General features: G+C 39.9%; 1 protein-coding gene across 1 annotated transcript in view; it reads left to right on the top strand.

Moving 5' to 3' along the window:
- The window catches only part of LOC106089009 (regulating synaptic membrane exocytosis protein 2), a 259660-nt gene that overhangs the window by 152310 nt on the left and 92475 nt on the right, over nucleotides 1–14875 (top strand). Inside the window, 1 exon segment of the mRNA XM_059361981.1 lies at nucleotides 8482–8585. Coding sequence (XP_059217964.1) covers nucleotides 8482–8585 — 104 coding nt within the window.

The following is a 14875-nucleotide window of genomic DNA, read 5'->3' on the forward strand; positions in this document are numbered from 1 at the left end:
GATGCGTTGTTGATGAGTGTCAATGTGAATGCTTGGAAGAGGTTCACTGTGTGAGTGTATAAAACTCATATGGGGCCCGCCTAGTGACAGTGGGCTAAAAAGCCTCAGAGGTTAGCATGACCACCTCTGAACAAGAACATAAAAAGCTTTTACCGCGTTGGTCATACCTTAATTTCGCTGATGATATATATGAACATTTCAGTTCTATAAAACTTCCTTTCAAACTCTTGTCGCTCTGAGACAATTCGCGCTGTGGGATAACGAAATAAGTATGACCTATGGCGAACTAAGAGTTTTCTTTTCATAAAGTGGATGTAACTGAGTTGTCTATGAAATTTTGTGAAAAAAAAAATATTACCCCATCCTATGGTGGAAAAGCCCATATGCTTTACTTCTGACACTCCATTCGCATTGACTACCTTCATCATGACATGGCAGCATGAAGTGTTGTTGCATTTGTTGCGAAACAAACCTTGTTTGACGATGTGTGATAATATTTGCCATACAATGCGACAAAGGCTTTGCAACACCAATGCAGGGTAGTAGAGTATGAGTGTATTACTTGTTTTTTTGTAATAACTATGCCTGTGTGTGTTTGTGTGTGCTTATGTATGAGCTTGCCTGTGGGATCTTTTTTGTCTCTATAATTCTTGTTACTCATACGCACCACTGTGCATTTTAATTCATTACTATTTTTTTTCACTCCATGTTCTGCATTATGTTGTATTGGACAAAGGCTTTCATTGAAAAAGAAACAACACGTAGGAGTGCAAATGCACTTTGATGTGGGTTTTGTTGTAAAATATGCTTCAAATTAATTTGGTGAAAAAAAAAACATTTTACAAAAAAGGAAACATTAAATCTTTAAAAGGATAATCAAATTAATAAAATTGTAAATTTCGCCCATGAACATTCCACTAAGGAACAGGGGCAATCTTCTCACATATCAATGAGTGCAGTCTGATTCAAGTTTAAACTCAATGTTTCAAGTTTAAGCCCAATCTCTAGCCGAGTCTGAACGGCGTGCTGCAGGGCGACACCTCTTTGGAGAGAAGTTTTTACAAGGAATAGTACCTTACGGATTCGGATCACTCTTGGCATGGATATTGGAAGTCATAACTTAAGTCTCTGTTCCAAATTTCTCCCAACCAATCAGGATTCGGATACTACATGGCAAGTCTTTGGTCAAAATTTCTGCCAAATCGGATAAAAATTGAGGCTTTTAAGGGTTCAAGAAGTCATATCCAGGAATCGATTTGTATGGGGACTATATCTGTTTATAGACCGATTCAGATCACACTTTGTATGGATATTGGAAGTCATAATTCAAGTCTTTGTTCCATATTTCAGCCAACCAATCAGGATTCGGATCATACTTGGCAAGTCTTTGGTCCAAATTTCAGCCAAATCTGATAAAACTTGAGGCTTCTAAGGGCTCAAGAAGTCAAATCTAGGGATCGGCTTATATGGGGGCTATATCTGTTTTACACCGATTCAGATCATACTTCCCACGAATAGTGGCAGTCATAACTTTAGTCTTTGTTCCAAATTTCTGTCAAATTGGATGAACATTGAGGCTCCAGGGGTTCAAGAAGTCAGGGCTTTATATGGGGGCTATATCCAAATCTCAACCGATATGGCCTATTTACAATCCTCAATGAACTACATCAATAGGAAATAAATTGAAACTTTTGCCTATGAACACTCCACTAAGGAACAGGGGCAAACTTCTAACATATCAATGAGTGCAGTCCGATTCAAGTTTAAGCTCAATGATAAGGTGCCTCCATTTTATAGCCGATTCCGAATGGCGTGCCGCAGTGCGACACCTCTTTGGAGAGAAGTTTAACATGGCATAGTACCTCACAAATGTTGCCAGCATTAGGAGGGGGAAAAACACCACTGAAAATTTGTTCTGATGGTCTCGCCAGGAATCGATCCCGGGCGTTCAGCGCCATAGGTAGATATGCTAACCTCTGCGCTACGGTGGCCTCCATCAATTGGAAGTGCCTACCACTATTTTTTCAATCAACCAACACGCAGGGGATGTCCCCTGTATCAGCAGTGCATTGCGTTGGAGAGGATAGTTAAGGATCAGAAGGGGGAAAGAGGTAGTAGTGTTTATTGACGTTTGCTTCGAATTTATGGATGTCGTAAGTAGCGGGAAAGACATCTGCCGTAATTCACCTCCACATACGAACCGTCCTGGCGATAGTGCATGGTCCGAACAGCTGGCCAATCGATTACAATCCGGTGGGCGCTTCTATAGAATCTTGTATTTTTGACAAAAAACCAAGCCAGGAATCAGAAGTCTGATTTCTAAGGAAAATACACCGTGGAAGAATCGATAGAACAGCGCCACACAACCCACATTTCGAAAATGTTCAAGGGAAACAATTGAGTTGGATACCCTACCATCTCCCACCAACACCAACGCCCGCTGCTGGACGCGATTAAGCAGCATCAAGGATGATTTTGGAGCTCCGCCCCATATATTCCATCTTCGGCCTGATGTACGTAGTGTAGATATTAAGAAGATCAGAGGGAGTGAAATATTTCTTACATCGCTTTAGAAAGCTCAAGCACTTGAATGCTTCCTTCGACACTTTGACCAACATTTTTTGACCAACGGACATCCCATTGAACATCGAGACCATCCAAGTGCTATATATCTACACCCTTGATAGATATTGACGATTGAAAAGTGTCAGTTAATCGTTTGTGGGACAACTAACAGCACTGCGTCTTGCGTGCATTAAAATCTACTCTGCTCATGGCAGTGGGTTACGTCCATAGTCCGCCTGCTGTCTTCAGTCCCTCACAGATACGTCCTATGGTCAAGTGATAATGACTACATTAGCATACCCCCATCCTATAGTGGCGGTTATAAAAATTACTTATTTCATATATTGTTCAAACTTCACCTAAAATGCATCCACAGTATGTCTTCTTTACAAGAGAAAAAGAAAAAGTTAAGATATTTGAAAGTCTTTCCAATGAAGCCTAATCAATTTAAACTCTTTTTTTGACCAAAAAATGCCAAATAATCCCTTTTTCAGATTTTTTTATTTCCAAACTGTATAACTTTTAACTAGATTATCGGATGTTGACTCATGCAGTAGAATAGTCATTGTAAATTTTGTCATCAAACCAAATCGTGTATCAAAATGAAAATCGAACCACAAATGCCATCGAAAACCCCAAACTACGAAACCAGTCACGGCCAAAGTTCCAAAAATAAAAATTAAAATTGAAAGTAAGCCTCAAGCGGACTTTTTGGTTGAGATTTTTGAGCACTTTTCGTTGTTAAAAGAATTTTAAAAATGAGAGCCCAAATGAAGATTTTTTAGGCCGAGCGATTTTTCAAAATACCAAGCTACCAACTTTAAGGCCCTGACAAGAGTCGGCTAAACCTGGAAACTGTATCTAAGTCTAACACTTAATAAGCCTTGTCTCTAGACCCGAAATGTCATAAATGTCATTTTTCCACAAAATCCTGTCGAAAACGGGTGACTGGGTAAAACGTTTGTCACATCACAAACCATAGAAATGCATTCTTTATTTAATATGTTGTCCCAGAGTACGTATGATTTATATTCGATAAATATGCCCACACACCACATACATCATACGCCACCTTGGTCATTAAATTACATATGAAAACAGTTGTCAAAACAATTACCTGCAAATAAAATCGCAAAATCATTGGTGTTTGACATCTTTTCTTCACTGGAACTCGCATTGAGACATGCAATGTGAGATGACCAATGGCTTTTCCAGATATTGAAATTTTATTCTAAAATATTGCTGATATGCAATATAGTCCTCAACGGTGGTTTCAACCTCCTAATGCAGGCGACATTTGTGAAGTACTATTCCAATTGAATGAATGGTATTGCAGCCACACAAAAACTTGCCCCCAGAATAGGTGTCGCACTGCGGCACGCCTTTCGGACTCGGTTATAAAAAAGAAGTCCCTTATCATTGACCTTAAACTTGAATCGGACAGCACTCATTGATAGGTGACAAGTTTGCCCCCTGTTCCTTAATGGATTATTCATGGGCAAATTTTCATTTGCCAATAAAGGGTTTCCATAATTTTTTAAATATATAACTTCAATTCGCTATGACAGGACATTTTGCCCATTTGCCGAACTTATAATAGCACCAAATAGTAATAAGTACAAGTCATTGTTCAAATGTGTATAACATATTATTGATCTTTTCAGTAGCTATATCTAAAAATAAGCCGCTCTGAACCATATACGACTCCATATACGATGACGAAAAGCCTATTGTAAGTCATTATGTCAAATTTCAGTGAAATCGGATTATAAATGCGCCTTTTATGGGCCTAAGACTTTAAATCGAGATAACGGTCTATATGGCAGCTATATCCAAATCTAGACCGATTTGGGCTTAGTTGCAGAAAAATGTCGAAGAGACTAACACAACCCATTGTCCCAAATTTCAGCGAAATCGCATTATAAATGCGAATGTTATGGCCCCAAAACATTAAAACGAGAGATCGGTCTATATGGCAGCTATATCCAAATCTGAACCGATCTGAACCAACTTGCAGAAATATGTCGAGGGACTTAACTTAGCTCACTGTCCCAAATTTCGACGACATCGGACAATAAATGTTTCTTTTATGGGCCCAAAACCTTAAATCGAGAGATCGGTCTATATGGCAGCTATATCCAAATCTCGACCGATCTAGGCCAAATTTAAAAAGGATGTTTTGATGTGTTGCAAACAGAATGAATATACCACCATCCTTCGGTGGTGGGTATAACAAGTAAAAGCTTGCTAAGTTCGATCGGGCCGAATCTTGGTAACCATCCACCATGGAATTTGCTAAAATATGGGAGCTATATCTGGTTTTAGACCGATTTGGACCATACTTGGCACAATTGTTGAGGCACATAATACAAAATTTCAGCCACATCGGATAAAAATAGCGACTTGTAGGGCTCAAGAAGTCAAAGCGGGCGATCGGTTTTTATGGGTTATAAGTTATAGACCGATTTGGACCGTACTTGACACTGTTGTTGGAAGCCATAACGGAACACTATGTGCAAAATTTCAGCCACAACGGATAAAAATTGACGCTTCCAGGGGCTCAAAAACTCATATCGTGAGCTCGGTTTATATGGGAGCTTTATCAGGTTCTTGACCGATTTAAACCGTACTTGGCACGTTAATTGAAAGTCATAGCACAACACCAAATTTGCCAAATTTCAGCCAAATCGGACAAAAATTGCGGCTTCCATGGGGCTCAAGAAGTCAAATCGGAAGATCGGTTTATATGGAAGCTATATCCAAAGCTGAACCGATATGACGCATTTACAATCTCCAATGACCTACGTCAATATAAAGTTTCTGTGCAAAATTTCAAGCAGCTAGCTTTACGCGTTCGACCGCTATCGTGATTTCGACAGACGAACTGACGGACATGGGTAGTTCGACTCAGAATGTCGAGACGATCAAGAATATATATACTATGGGGTCCTAGATCAATATTTCGTGGTATTTCAAACGGTGTATAGCGGTTTGTTTACCCCCATCCTATGGTGGTGGGTATAAAAATATATTGACCCATGTTGCGTATGATTACTATTCGATAATTAAGCCCACATTTCTTATACATCATACGCCACCTTGGTGTGCTTTACCATGGATGATTGCAATTTTCTATGAAATTTCACCTGTATTGGATGGCAATTCCGCCTTAAACTAAAGAAATCAAAACGCCTATATTTAAACATGCATCGATTTGAGCCATTTGCAAACACAAGCGATCTATGAAAAGCATTTTTGCAAACACAAGCGATCTATAAGAAGTATTTTTGGAAAATTTCAAGCTGCTAGTTAAATTTGTTCAAAAGTTTGCGTACTTTCGACGGGCAATCGGATGCACAGACGGACTGATAGAAGGAAGAACTGATAGATAGACAGTCTGATAGACGAGCAGACAGACGGACAGAGAAACGGACAGACAGACGAACAGACAGAGAGATGGACAGACAGAAAGACAGAGAGACGGACAGACAGGTGGACAGGTATATGGACAGACAGAAAGACAGATAGACGGACAGTTAGACGGACAGACAGACGGACAGACGGACATAGGGATAAACAGACGGACAGACAGACGGACAGACAGACGGACAGACAGACGGACAGACGGACATACAGACAGACGGACAGACAGACAGACGAACAGACAGACGGACAGACAGACGGACAGACAGATGGACAGACAGACAGACGGACAGACAGACGAACAGACAGACAGAAAGACAGACAGATAGACGGACAGACAGACGGACGAAGAAATGTATAGACAGACGGATGAACGAAAGGTTGGGATGACAGACAAACAAACAGATAGACAATCGGAAGGGCAGACAAACGAACATACGGACTGGCTGACAAACAGACAGAGAGTTAGACTTACATACGGATAGAGAGTCAGACTGAAGGACGGGCCGACAGTCGGACGGACGGGCAGAAAGAAGGACAAACATACAGGCAGACAGACAGACTAACGGACTGACAAACGGTTGTACGGACAGGTAGAATCAGACAGACAAACGGACAGATGGACAGACAGAAAAACAGACATCCCTTTGTCTGTTTTTCTGTCTGTCCATCTGTCCGACAGACAGAAGGATAGACAGACAGACGGGCAGACAGACAGAATGACAGATAGACTGACAGGCAGACAAAAAGGAGTGATGAGGCAGTAGATTAAAACATAGAAGCTTCAAGACACATTAAATGAAGAGCGTTCCGGGGTGGTGGATACTGTGTAGGACCACAATTGATATCGGGCTATCATTACGCCCATTTATAAAAAAGGCAGATAGACATAAAGTCAGGTAGATGGGGAAGATGGACAGACAGACATAGCTAAATTGAATCAGAAAGCGATTCTCATTCTATCCATATACTTATCAATGGGTCTATTCCTCATTCTCTGTGTGTTACAAACCAATGCAATAACTGTTTCACAGTAGTGGACCATAATTTTAAATTTGACCTAATAAAATATTTAAAATTAAACATTTATACCATAATTTTAAAATATTCCAAAAGAATATTCAGCAAATGTAAGGTAGTTAATATGTTTAAAATCTTTTATATAAAACCCTTTTCCACAGAATAAGATTTTACACTGAGAAAATATTTTTAAGTATTTTTAAATATTAGTTTCACAGACAAAAATAAGTTAATTAAGCTAAGTTAGCATAAGACCTTAAAGATTTTTACTTTAAAATTTTTAAATTTTGAGCCCATAATGTTGTGAATGATTTTCCGCTCTCTCTCTCTTAACATACTCCATCCTCCCTTTCGAATACGAATCTTAGCAATTTTCCAATTTATACTTAGTATGCAAAACAAATTAAAATCCTACAAATTCTCCACAGTTTCAAGAAATGTTTAGACAAAAAAAAATCTTTATACTTTAACTTTATTTTTAATTTCATTTTCCAAAAAAAAAACATACACATTCCTCTCATAACTAACTCTATTGCAAACACCAACAACTCTTAAAGTACCAACTTTTGGTCAAGCAGACACAGTCACTAACCAGAAAAAGAAAACACACAGTCAAACAAACAAAAATAGATACTCGGTCTTTAGCTCTCAAACCTGTTTTTTTTTGTGTACCAAGCAACGACAGCAAAACAAAAATGAAAACAAGAATCTCATCCATTAATCGAACACAATGAATCTAAACAAAATTAACTAATGGACTTTTTTCTCCATTTTGTTTTTTTTTCGTTTTTTTTTTTCTTTTTATTTTCTCCATTTTTATATATATATGTAAAAATAAATATGTAACCTCGTACGGACCTATAACCACCACCACCACCTTCTCCCCAATTCAACTTTGACACACACACATACGCGTGCGCATCCAACCTACTACTATGTTCCCACCCGCCCCAAAACATGACAAAAAAAAAATGAAATGGTCACCTTGGTCATTTGCACTGTGATGTTAAATCTGAAAATTGTATGACTAAAACAACTACGATGATGGTGACAATGATGATGATGTTGATGTTGTTGATGATGATGGTGACGACAATGCTACTGATGATGACTATGATGTTGGCACTTTGTATTCCTGGCTTGTTTACCTCCATGTATGTGTGCGTGTGTGTTAATAAATAAATGTGTGGTGCGTGTGTTTTGTGCATATCTTTTACCTTCACATGACCACCAACCAACCAACCAACCAAACAAACAACAATGGCCCATCAAACTTTCATAAAATACTCCCGCACATCTCACTCCCAATATGTGTGTATGTGCGTGTGTGTGTGTGCGTGCGTCTGCGTTCTTATATGTTTGTGTGTTCTCATTGGCCACCAATTCGCATCTGTAATAAACTTCCTTGGAACCGGGGATTTGGCCAAAAACAAATGTTCAAATGTTTTTCATGTTCATGGCGCCCTTGCCTAGCAGGTAAAAAGCAAACTGGCGGTCTCACCCTAACCGGCACAAGTTCTGTGGGCAGTGTTGTCCACAATGCATTGACGTCCGGCGATTTACAAATTCATGCAAATGTAAGAATAACCAAATCAACGAAACTTATTTCAAAGAAAAAAAAAATAATTTTTTATTTTACTAAATGTTTTTAACAAAATTTAAAAAATTATTATTTAGTTTGTTTTTTATTTTTCATATGATTTTTATTAAATTTTGCACCTGAAAAAGCAAGAAATCCATACTAACCATTTGCTCTGAAGTCAAAAAAATAGTAATGAAAACAAAAAACCAAAACTACTATGGAATGCAAATCTTCTGTGTCTTATCAAACTTATGTGTGTATGTGTTTTTGTCTAAATTCTTGTTATCCAAATATTTTTCTGGCACCCAAAAATTCCTCTGCGATTTGCTGCAAATCTTTTAAGAAAATCTGTATTCATTTCTTTTAAGTATGTACATGTGTGTGTGTTTTTCCCTGCTCTCACCCCCAACAACTTGGCTTTATTTCTTAGTTTTCCAACAATTGTTTCTTTTTTTACTTAATTTACTATTGGCTTTGAAGGGTTCTTAGATAAAATGATCTGTGTTCAACGCTAAGACAACCATGTTCTCTGCACCCAACTTCAAAGGCCCCCAGAGGCTCTCTTTCTCTGCTAAGAACACAGAGAGTAAGAGAGCGGAAAAGTGTTCCGAGCACTTGCACTCTTATATTGTCTCTGTGTGTGTGTGTTTCTATTGCGTATGTGTGAGTGTTTTTTTTTGTGTATCTTTTTGGCAACTTCCATGCAGTCGAATAAAGAATGTTGTCTTAACTTTGTTTGTTGTTGTTGTTGTTGCCGTTTGTCTATCGTATTCTTAATAAGCCACCAAATAACAGCACTCACCACCACTTACCTAAAACACCTTCAAAAATTCACCTTTAAATTGCCTGATCATAATTGCCTCTTGTTTATGCCACACTCGTTCTCTTTGTACCTTGTTATCTCTGTCACTCTTACACTGTCACACACGCACACACAACCACAATTGCCACTAGCTTTCTTTAATTTTCTCTCTCTCTCTCTCTCTCTCTCTGTCAAACACCTCACACCTGACTTGTACTAACTCTCACTCTCTCTCTCTCTCTATATATCTTACACACTATGGAAACTTAGCGGAAAGCAATACTTGAGAATAAGGTTTCCGGTTTCCGTTTATCAGTTTCTTGTTTTTATAGTTTTTAGTTTTTGAGTTTCCTTTTCCCCTTTAATTTTTCTTAAGACACTTTCTGTTGTAATTGTAAAATTGTTTTTTCTTTTTTCAAATGGCTATGAAAATGTGGAAAATTTGCATGGATATCGTATCGCTGTATTTTTTCCCTCTAATCTTAATGACTTAAGATCGATTCTATATGCAAATGAATTATTTATTTCTATATATATATAAACTTAATATTAACTCTTGTAAGTACTTTTATGTCTTTAAAAATATAAAAAAAATTTTCATATGCTCCAGCCAGCACCAATACTTAAGCGACACAATACCCCAAGAACACAAAGCTCAAAACATGTAAAACCAATGCCATATAAACCAAACAAAGTCACCACACACACACACACATACCATTAGACACTTATTCACTTTACTACTTGAAAGGAAAAATTCTTAAAAACAAGTTTTACATTTCCTTAAATGTAGGCTACAGGTTAAGTACAATGTAAAAAAAAAAATATTTTTCCTAATTTTATAATATTTTTAAATTTTTTTAAAAAAGAAGAAAAACATGAATACCCTGAAATGCAGTATGAAACCACTAAGGAAAGGCAAAGGAAGGGCTGTGCCGACTATTGCGGGATGTAAAGTCTTAAGAATTCAAACCAGGGGATGGGTTTATATATGGGAGCTATATGAGGTTATAGACAGATTTGAACCGTATTTGGCACAGTTGTTGAAGGTCATAACAGAATACTACATGCAAAATTTCAGCCAAATCGAACAAAAATTGCGGCTTTGAAGGGCTCAAGAAGTAAAATCGGGAGATGGGTTTCTATGGGAGCTGTATCAGGTTATAGACCGATTTAGACCGTACTTGATACAGTTGTTGAAAGTCGTAACGGAACACTGCATGCAAAATTTTAGCCAAATCGGATAGAAATTACGTCTTGTAAGTGCTGAAGAAGTCAAATCGGGAGATTGGTTTAAATGGGAGCTATGTCAGGTTATGGACCAATGTAGACCGTACTTGGCACAGATGATGAAAGCCATATCTGAACACTATCTGCAAAATTTCAGCTATCTCGGACAAAAATTGCGGCTTCCAGGGGTCAAATTCAAGTCAAATTGGGAGATCGGTTAATATGGTAGCTATTACAGGCTATAGATCGATTTCCACCATACTAAGCACATTCGTTGGAAGTCAAAACAGATTTCTATATACAAAATAATATGGGAGCTATATGTAAATCTGAACCGATATAACCCATTTGCAATCCCCAACCATCTACATCAATAGTAAGTATCTGTAAAAAATTTTAAGGAGCTAGCTTTACGCGTTCGACCGCTGTCATGATTTCGACTGACGGACGGATGGACGGACGGACGGATGGACGGACGGATGGACGGACGGATGGACGGACGGATGGACGGACGGATGGACGGACGGATGGACGGACGGATGGACGGACGGATGGACGGACGGACGGACCGACGGACGGACCGATGGACGGACAGACGGATGGATGGACAGATGGACGGATGGACGGACGGATGGACGGACGGATGGACGGACGGATGGACGGACGGACGGACCGACGGACGGACCGACGGACGGACCGACGGACGGACAGACGGATGGATGGACAGATGGACGGATGGACGGACGGACGGATGAACGGACGGACGGCTCCTTCAAGGTTTCCGTCACTTCGACTATACCGCGATGGCATGACCTGCTCCTATCCTCTATCCATTCTCCCATCGCCTTAAGTTCCAATGCGGCTATGAGCATTGGCTGCCTCACACTTAGTCTGTATGTCCATGAGTCGGATATCTAGAATAGTCTCCAATGGCCTAGTGGACATGCCCTCATCGCTGCGCATACGCCAGGCCACTTGTTTTTTGCACCTGTTGTATTATCCTTACGTCGCACTTTTTCTCCACCCAAGTCTACCAAATTACTGAGGCGTAAGTAAGTATTGGTCTAGTCACGCTCTTGTAGAGCCTGTGGACTATTCTCAGATTCAGGTCCCATTTCTCATGGACGGATGGATGGACGGACGGACGGACGAAGGGACGGAGGTACATGGCTAGATCGACTCCGAACATACCCTCATCCTATAGTGGTGGGTATAAAAAATTAATTTGTTCTGAATTTCGCTAAAATCAATCAAATTTTAGCTACTCGGCTTTATAAGTCAAGGTCGGACGATATTAACATATGAGAGCTACTTCCAAATCTCATCCAATTTCTTTGAATTTGCTGGTAATGAAGTGCAGGTGAATTGACGGATAGACGGACAGACAGGTAATATTTTTCTTACACCGCTGGAGGTATGGAATCTTCGGGGAGATGTATTTATCCCGTACTGAAAAACATCCACGATTTGTACGTACGAAATAGACCACCACACAATTTCTACGTACTAGGCTCAGTTTACTGCAGCGATCAGCGGGGTGGCGGAAGGCTGAACGACCTCCAGATATGAAGGTTTGCAGCTAAGAGTAAGCTGCGCCAACCAAGAGCAACTGGATCCCAGGAATACAGAAATGGTCCTACAACATGAATAGTTGGTGAACTCACATTCATTGGGACCAAAATCCTGAGGCGCACGGTGTGAGTAAATCGAAAAGACTAGAAAAATCGTGCTATGTTCGACCGGACTGAATCTTGGAAAAACACCACCATGGATTCCGCTAAAATATGGGAGCTATATCTGATTACAGACCGATTTGGACCGTACTTAACACAGTTGTTGAGAGTCATAACAGAACACTATGTGCAAAATTTCAAGTTATATACAGATTTATATCGTACTTAGCACAGTTGTTGGAAGTCATAAGAGGACACTACATGCAAAATTTTATCCAAATCGGACAAAAATTGCGGCATCTAAGGGCTCAAGAAATCAAATCGAAAGATTGGTTTACAACGAAGCTTTATCTAAATCTGAACGAATATAGCCCATTTGCACTCCCCAATGACCTATATCGGTACTTAATGTCTATGCAAAATTTCAAGTGTCTAGCTTTATGCGTTCTACCTCTACAGTGATTTCGACAGACGGACGGACATGGCTAGATCGATTCAGAAAGTCAAGACGATCAAGAACATGGGGTCTTAGACAAATATTTTGAGGTGTTACAAACGGAATGACTAGATTAGTATACCCCCATCCTATGGTGGTGGGTATAAAAATCTGAGGATATATAAAAGTTGTATACTAACTTTGAAGATTTCTAAACTAAATTTAGAGATAATTTGGCATCTGGTTTTTCCATACCAAACTTAAGAAAAAGATTTGAAAAATTTTCTGATGTATACGAAACCCTTGCAACTTCCTTCCCAAGGACTAAAGGTCGTTTTTCGTATATTCGAAACCTACATCACCCATTATTGGTAAGCGTCAATCAGCATGGTTACACTAAAGGTCGATCATTTGACAGCTCCCTTAATGATATGGTGGCTACATAAAACAGTATTTGGGGCAGGCGACCTTACCTTGTCTGGCATCTGGGGCAAAGAAAAGGCTTTTAGTAACGTGAGATAAGAGTCCAAACATGACTCTATGGTGGGCATAAGGACTTCTACTCTGTTTACCAGGTAAACTAAGGAACCCAGTGGGATCATTGGTATGTAGCTATCAACATAAATATTTCGACAAAGGATAGGTCAGTTGACGTTAGTCTGCATGGTGTGGGAAACTAGATTGAGTTAGGTTGAAAAGAGGATGCGTATATTAATCGGCTTGTAGAGCGCACTGTATACCAAAGCGAATCCTTAAAAAATCGAAGTCAGGAATTCCGTGCTAGTAACAAAATCCTTCATTGTTGTTTATTTCACCGGGTATTGTGTCTCAGCCCAAGTGTGGGAGTCTGTTAGCAGCGAAAGTCCGGCAATGACATGAGAAATGCGCCAATGTCTCACCATCTTCCCCATATGCACTACACATGCTATCACTTGCCGCATCGAAACCTACACTGAAACTCCAAATCTCACATAGGTCATCCTCCCGACCGTTTCACTATTCCACAGTGTTACATGCGCCTTCATCGCCCACGCCCTTAAATCCGACTCCATTGCCCCGAAAGGCTTCGGGCTAACAATGTTTGTTGACGGCAGGCAGCCCTCTGACTTTCATGGCCAAAACGTCTGCTCTTTCATATCTTCTTACTCCGTTAAGACCCGGCAGCCGAAACAATGCGAATCGTACCATCCTTAAAAAAGGCGTTTATCTCTTTCCCTGATTTTTATTGCCCTGGTGGCCAGTTTACCCCCAATGAAGATTTTCGCACTCGATCACTCGGGTTAGCGCCATACCACGCATTCCGTGATCGCCCGGATCTCCGCCTGCAAGACCGTATTAGACTACATAAAACGATTTTTGGGGATAGACGTCTTTACATTGGCGGTCTTCTTGGGCATTTACTACCCAAAAATTCTAGGGCATTTATTACCCATTACCCGATTAAAGCTTAAGCTGAAGGATAAAGTGCCTTCTTTTTTATTGCGAGGCCGAATAGTGTACCGCATAGCGACACCACTTGATAGCGAACTTTTCACATAACTGGATACCTCACTAATGCAGCCAGCATCAATAAGGGGATAACAACCGATAGCCAGCACGCTGGGACTAGAACCCATGCGTTCGCCGTTATAAGCGGATATGCTAGAAAAAAGAGTCTAATTGTAAGAAGTGATGCTAATGCATATCACTAGATATAGGGAAGTTCTGATGTCGTCGTTATATTGGTTTCAGCCTTGGAGAAAATACTGAAGAAGTGGTCCCTCGGCTAAACAGAAGAAAGGCGGATTGGGATAAATTTCGGCACAAATTCTGCACGTCTATCCCTTCTAGACCAGAAAAGAATGTGGCAACTGCGGAGGATATAGACATAATGGTCAAGCAGATCACGAAAAACCTGAATGACTCGCTTGCTTACTTTAGTTGGCCATACCAGACCAAAGATATTCTGTAGGACCAAAGATATTCTTTTCCTACCCTATCTTTGCATTAAAATCCTCCCATGCGCGGGACAGTGGTCATATTCTCTCTCTCTAGGCGCTCGTAGAATATTTTCTTGGTCTGCTCGTTCTTCTCTTCTGTCGGGCCATGGGCACAAATAAGTCTAATGTTGAAGAATTTGGCTTTTATGCTGATTGTGGCTAGCC

This window comes from Stomoxys calcitrans, chromosome 2, assembly GCF_963082655.1.
Source record: "Stomoxys calcitrans chromosome 2, idStoCalc2.1, whole genome shotgun sequence".
Classification (NCBI taxonomy): domain Eukaryota; kingdom Metazoa; phylum Arthropoda; class Insecta; order Diptera; family Muscidae; genus Stomoxys; species Stomoxys calcitrans.